Raw genomic sequence first — 14,427 nt, 5'->3', positions numbered from 1 at the left:
ATGAAGTAGCAATGATGAGCTGACAAACTGGCTGGTTGATGTCAGTGCTCCTCAAACGGTGAGGCATAGCTTGACTTTTGAAGATTTAAGACTACTACACCTTCAGCGTGCACATACAAATTATGTTATGCTGCTGCTGTAGGACACTGACACATTCTTCCTTCCTCTTGTTTTATTCCCAGAGTGAAAAGAGGCTCCACCATCAAACTACAACCCACTTTCCCAGAGATATCTGTGACTGCTTGTTGGAAACCTCAGTGTAGCAAAAAAAAAGTTGAAAACTTCTAAGTAATCCTTTTACTGGGCTCTCAGCTTGAAATTCCACACACTGCCCAGTCCCCTATTGATCTTGAATTTATCTGGCTGATTAGATGGCTTAGTGCTAGGTACTTAATGTCTAAATTAGATCACTGGGACTTCATTGGTGGAACTGAGCAGGACTGAAGAAAAGCCACCTCAAGTTGTATGCTTAGGAGGGAACAGCACTAAGCTTTACTAAAATCACCTACAATCTCCAGACTCAAACATAATGTCTTTTTTTAAGGCAAACAGCACCTGTAAATTCACATCAACACAAGAGGTAATGCTTTCTGGGCAGTAGGAGCTAAAAAGAAGAAAATTAGGCAAAAGTAATTGACTCACCAAAATCATAAATAAACCCACTTGACCAATAATGTCATAACCCTGAGCAATTAAACAAAAAAAAGGCACAAATACTCACTTCCAGTGAGTCACCAGATATGACCAATGCACAATCATGTTTCCTTCTGAAAGCATTAAGCTCTAAGTGAGCTTCTCCTCGATTCGTTATCTGAAAATAAATGCATCAGTAACAGACTAATGTCTGAAATACTTACAGTCAATACGCAACCATGAAAAAGAAAATTTGATAATTGTCATGAAAAATTGTTAGAACTATATTCTGGCAGGATTTAATACCACCAGGAAAAGGTTGCAGAGAAAGAGAATTGACCAGAACAAAATCCATTTAGAGGAAATACAGTTCTATCTTTAAAATTAAATACTTACATTCGTGATTCAATATATACATGTCAAATGTAAATATCTTTACAGAATGAACAAAAGACAAGCCAACTATTTAGCACAGAACTGACAAAACATGTTTCAACCTTGTTGCAACATTGTTTCCTTGAAAACTGAGCTAATGTTCTCTTATTAAACTGAGAGTACAATTCAGTTCAAGTAACAGACAAACTACAAAGTATTATTGGGAACAAACAGGAAAGAAAGAAGAAGCAGCTTCCTTTTTCAAGTGCCAGTGGCCAGTTTCTTCTCTGTAATATTTGCAGCAATTGAAAATTTTTAAAAAGCTGAACACTTCAAAAAAGTTAGATTCTTAAAACAAGGATTGAGAGTAATGTTGAGTTTTTTTTCCTTGTTCCAAACAAGATGGTTACACACTAAAAATAAACCCATTGTATTTGAACAGTGAGCCCTGCGTTGTTGGCTCAGTGGGTCACTGCATCACCTATTTCTTGATTGAGGCCACACTCATTTCAACTAATTGGAGGTAATTGTTGAAATGTAGTTCATTTTTAGTGCTGACTGAAGTATATCAGCAATTACACAGTGGAGAGAAACTGGAATCTACAATCTTGGAGTTCAAATGAATGGGCTTAAGTTTTCAGACAAGGCATCAGTGAGGGACAATTTGTCTTTACAACCCTTTTCCTGGCAATGGAGGGAAAGGGTGGAGGTTGTAAGAAAAATCAGCCTTTAATTGCTATCTGTTGAGTCCTATGGATAGGCCAAGTAATGATATTTTGTTTATTGAATTGTCAGACATAGCTTGGTTGACAGATAAAGTATGATTGATTGAGCAGTGGATTTGGGGTACCTGTGATTTTCTATAGATATATACACTGTGAAGAATAGCATCTTCAGAAGTTAAAGAGTTTTGAATCCTGCTTTATCTCCTCAAATATTTGCAAATGCATTTGTTAGAAGAAAGTATAATCATTTTGAAAGGTGCTCTTGGTATTTAAGATGAAGAACTTAGTACCATGCAAATAAATGGGGATCCAGTGGTGGCAGTGACAAAATCATGGTGGAAACACTTACAGTTCGGAAGATGTGAATGTCTTGGTTCCTGGTTACTAGATGTGCATTTTTTGCTGTACAAGTTGCTGTTTCAAGTTTGTCCCCAGTGAGCATCCATACCTAGAAGAAGCAGTGATAGCATAACTAGCACTATGAGCAGTGCCTACAATGATGTAAAATGGCATAGAATGTAAACTGGAATTTTAAAAAAATTGGGAAACAAAACTGGATCGATAATGATCTGAACACTAAACAAATTACGGTGCTACAGGAAAGAGGCAGGGAGTGAGACTGGCTGAATTGCTTTAATGCTTGCTCCCAGCAAGAGCAATGGGCCAAACATTCTGTCTGTGATGTAACCATTACTGCCTCTTCTGTATTAAGGCATAAAAACTAAGAAAATACCAAGTATTCTGAAGTCCAAGTAAAGCTTCACCAATAAGGCAGTCTCAGACTAATCGGAGATTCTAGAGTACAGTGTATCCTCAACTTTAGTCCTTTATTTTGAGATTATAGAATGATTGCAGCAGTCTGCTAAGTCCACACCAGCTGTATGCATGAGCAATCCAGCTAGTACTATTGTATTGTCCTTTACCTGTTGCTATGCCAAAAACTAGATTTCACTTAGTAGCTAATTCCCTTTTGAAAGATTTGATTGGATTTTCCGCCATCATCCTTTCAGGCATGAGGCCCCAGATCATCACCATTCTCACAATGTAAAAATGGCTTTCCTCAGACATCGTTGGTTCTTTTGACAATCACCTCGAATCTGTGCATTGTGATTATCAACTGTTTTGTCAAAGAAAATTTCATCCCTATCTTTCCAGTCTAGGGTCCCATGATTTTCCCACGTGCACTTCTCTGCTCTAAGAGGAGCAACTCCAGCCTGTCCAATCCATCCACATGAAACCTCTCAGCCCTGAAGCCATTGTGGTCAATTGTTTCTCCTGAGCCCTTTTTTTGGCCTTCACTGACCAAAAATACACATGTTTAAGGCAACAACAAATATGGTTTCAGAATAACAGTCTAAATTAGTCACCTTTGTTAGTCATCCGTGGCAGAACCTTGGCTCTGCTTCTTACCTTTATCCCAGCATTTCTCAACATCTCTAAGGTAGGTCTGACGTCAACTTGTAGCTGGTCCTCCACGCCAGTCAGACAAAGGAGCTCCATTTCCATCTCCAAACTCTCAATCACAGTTGCCACTTTCAATGATCGATCGTGTACACTTAGTTTTGCTTGATTGTAACGAGTCTGAAGAAGAGACATTTTTATCCATTCGTTCCAACCCACAATATTCTTACCAGGCAATTTTTGCCACAACTTAGTCTAATGAATGAGAGAGGTTACAATAGTTTTAAAAGAAATGCTATTTGATATTTTTCCAAAATGCTTGCCCCTTTGACATACCATAGTTCCACTCATGCCCTTTGATACCTTACTAAATGGCCAAACTAAGGGGTTGTAAATCCCCAGTCAAATCCCACTGTGTGGGGTACCTAATCTCCTGGGATAAAGCCCACTGCTGTAGTAGTGGGTATGTTCACCGAGCTGTGAAGTTGATTTGCAGATGTTTCATCTCCTGCATAAGGGATATTCTTCAGTACTTTGGAACCTCCAGTGAAGCTCTGTTGTGCTGTCTCTTCTGGAATTCATTTGGTTCCATTCCTGCTGCGTCCAGTTGCCTGTTCCAATTGTTCATTGCAGTGGTCAGTATATTGGGCCGAGGTCAATGAGTTTGTTGATGGAGCCTATGAATGAGTGCCATGCTTCTAGAAATTCTCTGGCTGTCCTCTGTTTAGCTTGTCCTGTGTTGTCCCAGTCGAATTTCTGGTCCTTGTCATATGTATATATGGATACGAAAGACAGCTGGTCGTGGTGTTTAGTGGCTAGTTGGCATTCATGGATGGTTGTCTGTTTGCTCTATATAGTATTTTCTGCAGTCTCTGCTTGGAATCTGCCTTACACATGATGGATATTGGGTATTTTGTTCTATTGAGTTGTCTGACCATACCTGTTGGTTTATGGGCTGTCATGAATCCCAGTGGTTGGATAGGTCTGCCTGTTAGTTCCGAGATTTATTTTATATATAAAAGGTGGAGTGGTTAGTGAGTTAGGTCGTGGCTTGACCTTGTCGCATTGTCTGTCTGCCAGGCATCTGTGGAGGAGGTTGCAGGGATATCCGTTCTTGGCACATACTCTGTACAGGCGTTATTGTTCTTCTCTTCATAGGTTGGAGTGTTGCAGTCTTTTTGAACAGGGTCCTAATGCAGCTTCTCTTGTGTGTTTAGGTGGTTGCTGTTGTAGTTCAGGACCTGGTCCATACCTGTGGCTTTTCTGCAAACCTCTGTTGTGTATTCACTGTTCTGTGTTCTTTCTACCATCCCATCCAGGAATGGGAGTCGATTATTAGTATCCTCTTCTTTCATAAATTTGATCTCTGTGAGCATGGTGTTGATAATCCAATGTTTGTTCTCGATCTCTGTTCTCAACCACCTAAGTGCTACCTATGACAGGTGGCTCCAAAGCACTGAAGATGTCACCCAGACAGGGGATAAAATGTCTACAAATCAACTTCCCAGTTCGGCGAACATACCCACAACTACGGCAACTGGCACCTGAGCAACAAAACTTTACGCAAATCTTGAATAAAGCATATTGTTCAGCAATCCCCATTCTGAGTCCAGCGTGTAGTGCTGGAAAAGCACGGGTCAGGCAGCATCTGAGGAGCAGGAAGATCGACGTTTCAGGCAAAAGCCCTTCATCAGGAAATCCCCACTCCAAGGCTATCCAGCTATTCTGAATGAAGGTCTCAGAGCTTGCAAGTTTGCAATTATAATTCATCACTCTCTCTCTCACATATATATCCCCCTTATATTTCTTTGCATAATTATAATGGAGTTCAAATAATTTTGAAATTATTTTGCATTAATGACATCACATAATACTCAAACTAAACCAGAAACAAAACAAAGGGTTACACAGTGAAATCTCACCTATTCAAAGATCATCTCTGCCCTGGCTTCCTGTTCCTCCAAGGTGCCAATGGACCCATGTGGGACCTGGGATAATTATGCTAACTCACCCCACCCTCAGAACAGTTCTGGCCATAATTATCAGAGTCTTGATAGCGCATAACAGTGTGGAAACCATCATAGTAAGCAATCATTGACCCTTGGCTTCATATTTCTACATTCCCCACAGTGCCTTCGAGAAAGCTTTCAGGAATTGGAAAATAGGTTGATTACCTTTTCCTCTACCTATCTCAGGACAGACAGTTTAGCTCTTAAATTGTGAACCTGCACAAATTGAGATCAAACTTGGCATCATCCTAACTCACTGAATAAACTGGTTAGGAAATGTTTTGATAAGAAAATATGCAAATAGAGATTAAGTTACCTCAAAATCCTGGTATTGCTCTTCCGTCAGGGACTTTTTAGCAACAACCAACACTCGAAGTCCTTCTCTAGCCATGTTGCCACACTGTCATCAAACAGCAATCAGAATATCAGAAATAAGTCAGCCCGTTAATTAGCTTTCTGACAGATTAGTTTATACACACACACGGCATGGGATTCCTAATAAAACATCCTATTCAAATAACATGCATGTTATTTTGAGACAATTGACATATCATATGGCCTCTAATTATTCACTGGTTATTTCCCATGTACATCACCTCATTTACATTTATTACAACTCAAATAAATTAATGAACAAATTATAATTGCATTTACTTGAAAGAATACTTTACAGGAGCAGGATTCAACACAAGCAAAAGTTAGATATTACTGAAGTTTTGCTCTTGCCAGGCTTCACTAGCTCTTTCCAAACCGCATGTGCTAAAAATGTTTCTGTGCTCTGTGTTCATTCAAAAAAATAAAACTCTTGCTCCTCACTAAGTAGGAGGTTTGTGAATTTGACTTTGAGAGACACAAGGGCCAATGCTACAACAAGGGGCAGGTATGGTATGTGATGAGCAACTAGATCATATCACAGGGCTACATGAGGCTGGTGAAATTTTGGTCTCACGTTTCATTGAGTGTTGGGTTGAGAGTCTTCCACCTTGATCTAGTGGAGACTGCTAGCCAATGGGCAGGGAGCAGATTTTGAGCAGAGGGTGGCAGCTGCTAGAACTCAATCGGACAGTCCTCGGCATGAACTAAGTAAACGCTGTGTCTGGACTGAACTGCAAATACAGGTTGGAGGAATAAAGATTGTGGCATGGCTGGAAACAAAGATCTCCTCGAGACCTAAACGATGCCAGTGTGTTTCTGAACTACTGCAAGAAAATCAAGAAAAAGATTAGTCCTCATTAATAAGCAGTCATTTATTGTAAAGTTTCATTGTGAAGAATGTTCCAGCAGACTTCAACATCATGTGTGTGGAAAACATATGCCTGCACAGCAAAGTACATGTTAGAGGGGTGAAAGAATGGGTTTCAAGGTGATTTAAAAAGTGACAGAGTGTACAGAGTTTCAGAAGGAGAAAAAAGTCCCGAACATATAGAAAACTCTGTCCAAGTTAAAGCTATCATTGGCCATCTGTTTCATAGAATAGAATCCCTCTAGTGGGGAAGCAGGCCATTCGGCTCAACAAGTCCTTATTGACCCTTTGAAGAACATCCCTCCCAAGGCCCATCCTGTCCCTGTAACCTTGCATTTCCGACGGCTAATCCACCTAGTCTGCACATCCCTCAACACTCTGGGCAGTTTAGCATGGCCAATCCACCTAACCTGCACATCTTTGGACAGAGAGGAAACCGGAGCACCCGGAGGAACCCCACGCAAGCACAGAGTGAATGTGCAAAATTCCACACAGACAGTCGCCAGAGGGTGGAATGGAACCCAGGTCCCTGGTGCTGTGAGGCAGCGGTGCTGACCACTGAACCACCATGCTGCCACCAACCATACGCATAAGCTGCCATGATATCCAAGCTTTTGCCTATTTATGAGGTCCATACCAGATTGCTTACATTCCTCCAATACCTCCAGACATCAGGAAGAGAGGGGTCATTGGCTATGAACAGTGTGATCTTGACTACCCTATTCTCATCAGGTGTAGGGTTTAATGTTAGGGTTGCAAAATTAGCAGCCCACCTTTATAAATAATAAAAATCAAGACAGCATATACAGTGGTCATTTCTGTACGGATTTTAAAAAATGTATTAGAGGATATTAGTGCTGAAGTCCAGAGGGGTGCAGCCACTGGTGGACCTGGTCTTTTGAATAAATGAACAATAAAAAAAAGGGGAACATGACATACCTCTTCTTCGAGCCAATCATTGTACTGAACAATTCCCATCATGACCACATCAGCCCCTTTCATGTAGAAGGTAATCTCTCCTGTAGATTCATCCTAGAGAAGAACACAATTGCAAGAAAGAGGAACAGCTCAATTATTCTGTTCAAAATCCTATAGGATAATGCAAATGATCTACACTTATTTTTTGATTCATCTCAACCTTAGCCAATCAATGGTCACCATCTCAGATTACTAATCATTACAAAAAGTAATTTTCACTTATACCACTACTTCAATGTTAGAAATGTTCCAACATGCTCCGACAGCACATTTGTGGAAAACTCATCTGCATGCCTACACAGCAAAGTACAAAGCTTAGGAGGAGTGATAGGATGGGCTTCAATTTGATTTAAAAAGAGAGAGAGTGTACAGAGTTTAAGAAATACTAAAAAAACGTGAATTTATTTTAAATCACTGCCCAAGTTAGCAGACATCGTTGGTCATCTGTTTGTGAAACCTAAAGCCATGTATTTTTGATTGCAAACAGAAGACAGCCATTTGCCAAAGCACATCAAAGGAATTCTCGAGGGAGAATTCACACAAAAAAGAAATCACATCTCAGCTTTTCCTCAGGAAATGCTGTATGAGGAGATGAAACACAATTGGAATTTACTTTTGTTACTTTATAATGAAGGATCCTAGAAACTATCCTTCAGTGATTACTCCAGCTCATTTTCAGAGCTTGCTGACTTCACTTTGTTTCATGCTGACCTGTCTGCACAAATACCCTTCCAGCATTCAATGTCCTGATGTGTAGCCCACTAATTTCTTATAAAACAGGGCACCAAGCTTACATGACTTCACTGCAAAATTAAATGCTCACAAATGACAGTTTTGTTTCAGCTTGACATAATTAGCACCCTTCAATTTACTTCAAACCTTAAAGTACATCCAGCAGGTTTAACTTCAATACACAATGCATTTTAATTTTTCTATAAAATGAGGTAAACACACCAGTGAAAAGGCGACTAAATCCTTTCAAATTTCCACAGATAGTTCTAAACAAGCCCTGTTATAAAATCACTCACTTCAGAGGAATTACTGCAGTGGCATTGGACAGCTATGTGGTCCATCTTTAAGTGTGGAAAATTGCTTATTGTTGTAGGTTTAATAAATTCAAGCTCAGCTGACATCTTGTTAAAGTCATTCTTTACTTTTATACAACAGACTGGCTAAATTGACAATTGATGACTTCTCAAGATGGTTGATGTTTGGCTAAACTGGTTAGTTTGGATATACTGCTCATGGATCAAGAAGTGAAATGCAGTTAAACATAGATAGTACTAACTGAGCTTATAAATACAAAATACAAAGCTGGACTTCCTGTCTCATTTGAAGCAACCATAATGTTTACAAATACTGATGTAGTATCTGCAGGCAATGCACGTTGGCCATTTCCCCGGGCAAGTTCAGCAGGAGGTTGTAACTTTCTCAAATGATCCCAGACTGTAGCTTAGGCCTTTGTAACCTTAGCGTGTATATGGCAGCTGAAGAAAAAAAAAGGAACAAACTAGAGAAAGGATCATCATCCTGCTAAACAACAGGCAGCTGCAAACAGATATGTGTAACAACAACATTACATTTAGCGTGACATGATTAGGATAGTAAAGTTAAACATGGTGAATGAAACATCTATAATAGTGTGTTCTGAGGTATACACCATGTCTGTTTCATAGCACAGTGGCTCAGTGGTTAGCATTGCTGTCTCACAGCACCAGGGTCCCAGGTTCGATTCCAGTCTCGGGCAGACTGTCTGTGTGGAGTTTGCACATTCTCCCAGTGTCTGCGTGGGTTTCCTCCAGGTGCTCCGGTTTCCTCCCACAATCCAAAGATGTGCAAGTCAGGTGAACTGGCCATGCTAAATTGCCCATCATGCTAGGTGCATTGGTCAGAGGGAAATGGGTCTGGGTGGGTTACTCTTCGGACGGTCGGTGTGGACTTGTTGGGCCAAAGGGCCTGTTTCCACACTGTAGGGAATCTAATCTAAAAAGAAAAGTATTGGTAATCCAAGATGGAGGATGGGAAAAATTTCTGGCAGTAAGAGCTGCTTGTTTTTCTTTGAGGAGGTGATTTCCTCAAATTCCAGGAGCAGCAATTACTGTTTCAACAGCAGTTTTAAAAGGAAGAAGGAGCAGACAAAGGAAGCATATGGCGTGTGTGAGAGAGAAGGAAGGGAGAGAGAGAAGGAAGGGAGAGAGAGAAGGAAGGGAGAGAGAGAAGGAAGGGAGAGAGAGAAGGAAGGGAGAGAGAGAAGGAAGGGAGAGAGAGAAGGAAGGGAGAGAGAGAAGGAAGGGAGAGAGAGAAGGAAGGGAGAGAGAGAAGGAAGGGAGAGAGAGAAGGAAGGGAGAGAGAGAAGGAAGGGAAGGGAAGGGAAGGGAGGAAATGAACCTGCCTTTGCTGTTTGAATTCGTGTATCGCTGGACATCGGAGTGCATCTGGGAAAATTAACGAACAGTGAAATTCGCAACTAATCTTGGAGGAACTGTTGGGCGAAGTTCACAGCACAGAATCAGATAAATTAATTGTTGAAATAAGTCTGTCCAAGAGAAAGGCTGTATTAGTGAGTACAGTGGGTTCTTTCTCGATTATATGTTTTTGGAGATGACTCTCTTGATTAAACTTAAAATATAAGCCATAGATATTAATTTTACCTGGGGCAGTGTTTGTAGAGGAATAAGACTGTGTTATTTTCTGCATCTGTCGATTGTGAAGGAGCAAAAATGGCCTTTGCAGTGCTATGTACTTCTTTTCAGATGTGGGAGTTTAAAGAGAGTTTAAGAGTTACTGCGGATTATATCTGCCATAAATGCTGTTGGATGCGAATCTCATCAGATCGAGTGAATCGGTTGGAGAGACAGATAGAAGCGATGAGGAATTTGCAACAGCAACAGTATGTGACGGATGGCAGTTATAGGAAGGGGGGAAAAGTCTCAGATACAGTCACATAGATGGGTTAACTCCAGGAAGGGTAAGAAAGGTAGGCAGCTAGTGCAGGAGTCTTTTGTGGATATACCCATTTCAAACAGGTATGCTGTTTTGGAAAATGTAGGGGGTGATAGATTCTCAGGGGAACCAAGCACGAACAACCGAGTTTCTGGTTTTGAGACCAGCTCTAATGCAACGAGGGGTACGTCAGCTTCCAAGAGATCAATTGTGTTAGGGGATTCTGTAGTCAGAGGTACAGACAGACGTTTCTGTGGCCAGCAGAGAAAGTGCAGAATGGTGTGTTGTTTCCCTGGTGCCAGGATCAAGGATGTCTCAGAGAGGGTGCAGAATGTTCTCACGGGGGAGAGGGGCCAGCAGGAAGTCATTGTCCACATTGGAACCAACGACATAGGAAGGGAAAAGGTTGAGACTCTGAAGGGAGATCATAGTGTGTTAGGTAGAAATTTAAAAAAAGGAGGTCCTCAAGGGTAGTAATATCTGGATTACTCCCAGTGCTACGAGCTAGAGAGGGCAGGAATAGGAGGATAGAGCAGATGAATGCATGGCTGAGGAGCTGGTGTATGGGAGAAGGATTCACATTTTTCGATCACTGGAATCTCTTTTGGGGTAGAAGTGACCTATACAAGAAGGACGGATTGCACCTAAATTGGAAGGGGGACTAATATACTGGCAGGGAAATTTGCTAGAACTGCTTGGGAGGATTTAAACTAGTAAGTGGGGGGGGGTGGGGGAACCCCAGGGAGATAGTGAGGAAAGAGATCGATCTGAGACGGGTACAGCTGAGAACAGAAGCGAGTCAAACAGTCAGAGCAGGCAGGGACAAGGTAGGACTAATAAATTAAACTGCATTTATTTCAATGCAAGGGGCCTAATAGAGAAGGCAGATGAACTCAGGGCATGGTGAGGAACATGGGACTGGGATATCATAGCAATTACAGAAACATGGCTCAGGGATGGGCAGGACTGGCAGCTTAATGTTCCAGGATACAAATGCTACAGGAAGGACAGAAAGGGAGGCAAGAGAGGAAGGGGAGTGGCATTTTTAATAAGGGATAGCATTACAGCTGTGCTGAGGAAGGATATTCCCGGAAATACATCCGGGGAAGTTATTTGGATGGAACTGAGAAATAAGAAAGGGATGATCACCTTATTGGGGTTATAGACCCCCCAATAGTCAGAGGGAAATTGAGAAACAAACTGAGATCTCAGCTATCTGTAAGAATAATAGGGTAGTTATGGTTGGTGATTTTAACTTTCCAAACATCGACTGGGACTGCCATAGTGTTAAGGGTTTAGATGGAGAGGAATTTCTTAAGTGCGTACAAGAAAATCTTCTGATTCAGTATGTTGATGTACCTAGTAGAGAAGGTGCAAAACTTGACCTACTCTTGGGAAATAAGGCAGGGCAGGTGACTGAGGTGTCAGTGGGGGAGCACTTTGGGGCCTGTGACCATAATTCTATTCGTTTTAAAATAGTGATGGAAAAGGATAGGCCAGATTTAAAAGTTGAAGTTCTAAATTGGAGAAAGGCCAATTTTGACGGTATTAGGCAAGAACTTTCAAAAGCTGATTGGGGGCAGATGTTTGCAGGTAAAGGGACGACTGGAAAATGGGAAGCCTTCAGAAATGAGATAAGAAGAATCCAAAGAAAGTATATTCCTGTCAGGGTGAAAGGGAAGGCTGGTAGGTATAGGGAATGCTGGATGACTAAAGAAATTGAGGGTTTGATTAAGAAAAAGAAGGAAGTATATGTCAGGTATAGACAGGATAGATTGAGTGAATCCTAAGAAGAGTATAAAGGAAGTAGGAGTATACTTAAGAGGGAAATCAGAGGGGTAAAACGGGGACATGAGAAAGCTTTGACAAATAGAATTAAGGAGAATCCAAAGGGTTTTTACAAATATATTAAGGACAAAAGGGTAACTAGGGAGAGAATAGGGACCCTCAAAGATCAACTCGGAGAAAGTGAGGACTGCAGATGCTGGAGATCAGAGCTGAAAAATGTGTTGCTGGAAAAGCGCAGCAGGTCAGGCAGCATCCAAGAACAGGAGAATTGACGTTTCGGGCATCAGCCCTTCTTCAGGAATGAGGAGGGTGTGCCAAGCAGGCTAGGATAAAAGGTAGGGAGGAGGGACTTGGGGGAGGGGTGTTGGGAATGCGATAGGTGGAAGGAAGTTAAGGTGAAGGTGATGGTGATAGGCCGGAGAGGGGGTGGTGGCGGAGAGGTCGGGAAGAAGATTGCAGGTCAAGAAGGTGATGCTGAGTCCAAGGGTTGGAACTGAGATAAGGTGGGGGGGGTGGGAAAGAGGGGAAATGAGGAAGCTGGATAAATCTGCATTCATCTGTTTTGGTTGAAGGGTTCCTAGGTGGAAGATGAGGCGCTCTTCCTCCAGGCGTCGTGTTGCCATGGTCTGGCGATGGAGGTGGCCAAGGACCTGCATGTCCTTGGCAGAGTGGGAGGGGGAGTTAAAGTGTTCAGCCACAGGGTGGTTGGATTGGTTGATGTATGTGTCCCAGAGGTGTTCTCTGAAACTTTCCGCAAGTAGGTGGCCTGTCTCCCCAATATAGAGGCGGCCACATCGGGTGCAGCGGATGCAGTAAATAATGTGCGTGGAGATGCAGGTGAATTTGTGATGGATATGGAAGGATCCGACGAACAGTCCATCTTCAATTGCAACATTTAAGAGGCATTTGGATGGGTATATGAATAGGAAGGGTTTGGAGGGGTATGGGTCGGGCGCTGGCAGGTGAGACTAGATTGGGTTGGGATATCTGGTCGGCATGGACAGGTTGGACCGAAGGGTCTTTTCCATGCTTTACTCCTCTATGACTCTATTTATTGGTCATTTAAAAACAAAGACAGATCCAAAATCACTAAGAGGAAGGATAAAGCTGTGGCTAAACAAGTGAGTTGCTGGATTCATAGAGATATGCAGCACAAAAGCACACAGTCAGTTCAACTGGTCCATGCCGACCAGATCTCCTAAATTAATCTAGTCCCATTTGGGTCATATCCCTCTAAAACCCTTCTTATTCACATACGCATCCAGAAGCCTTTTAAAGTCGTAATTTTACCAGTCTCCACCACTTCCTCTGGTAGCTTATTCCATACATGCACCACCCTCTGCCTGAAAAAGTTGCCCCCAAATCCCTTTTAGGTCTTTCCCCTCTCACCTTAAACTTATGCCCTCCAGTTTTGGACTCCTCTATCCTGGGATGAAGATCTTGGCTATTCACCCTACCCATGCCCTTCATGATTTTATGAATCTCTAACATCATCTCACAGCCCCTAATGCTCCAGGGCAAAAAGACCCAGGGTGTTCAGCCTCTCCCTAAAGCTCAAACCTTCCAACCTCAACAACATCTTTGTAAATATTTTCTGAACCTTTTCAGGTTTCACAATTTTTGTTTTAAAACAGCAAGGAGACCAGAACTGTACAGAGTATTCCAAAAGCCAAACCAACGTCCTGTACATGCCGACATCCCAACTCCTGCACTCAATGCATTGAGTAGTAAAGGCAAGTGTACCAAGTGCCTTCTTCACATTCTTAACAACTGCAAATGAACTACTTGGTAGCTGTACAGTTTCAGAAATTGTACATTCATTAACATAGCATTTTTCTTTCTATTTGCATTAATTACTAATCCTGCAATTTCTATCTCTTCCACAATTATGAACAAAATATAGCAAGCATTTGATAAAGTCATGTGTGAAAGCAGTATAACAAGTTGGTTCACTAATCAAAAAACAAAACAAAAAAGGAAAATGGAGGGTGACGATCAACAATTTCTCCCATTACTAATATGCCCCTACATCGCAAATTGTCCAAACGTAACATTTAAAGATGAAAACTGTCATCGTCAATACTCAAAAGGCCAAGATGGTGAAAGCTCATCCTGTTGGGGAATAAAATGGAATGATATTGCTCCAGTCAATATACAAGAGGGTTGCTAAATTTGATTGGATCTGTTCCTGGAGGTTTCATCATGTAACCACCAACAAGCCTCATCCAAAGAAGCCAGTTTCTTTTTTTTTCCCCCAATATTTCTATTAGCAATTATTATGACCAGTCCTGCAGTGAGGTTCCACAATTTATTACAGGTTCAGACAGATACT

General features: G+C 41.6%; 1 protein-coding gene across 1 annotated transcript in view; it reads right to left on the bottom strand.

Moving 5' to 3' along the window:
- The window catches only part of atp9a (ATPase phospholipid transporting 9A), a 183,651-nt gene that overhangs the window by 52,448 nt on the left and 116,776 nt on the right, over positions 1-14,427 (bottom strand). Inside the window, exons 16-20 of the mRNA XM_072556529.1 lie at positions 7,326-7,418; positions 5,460-5,543; positions 3,144-3,314; positions 2,083-2,181; positions 722-811 (exon numbers count right to left, since the gene is read on the bottom strand). Of these exons, the coding sequence (XP_072412630.1) occupies positions 722-811; positions 2,083-2,181; positions 3,144-3,314; positions 5,460-5,543; positions 7,326-7,418 (537 nt within the window). The remainder of the gene's footprint in view (positions 1-721; positions 812-2,082; positions 2,182-3,143; positions 3,315-5,459; positions 5,544-7,325; positions 7,419-14,427) is intronic.

This window comes from Chiloscyllium punctatum, chromosome 37, assembly GCF_047496795.1.
Source record: "Chiloscyllium punctatum isolate Juve2018m chromosome 37, sChiPun1.3, whole genome shotgun sequence".
NCBI lineage: Eukaryota > Metazoa > Chordata > Chondrichthyes > Orectolobiformes > Hemiscylliidae > Chiloscyllium > Chiloscyllium punctatum.
The sequence above is the reverse complement of the archived record's forward strand: the minus strand, read 5'-3'. Positions and strand labels throughout refer to the sequence as shown.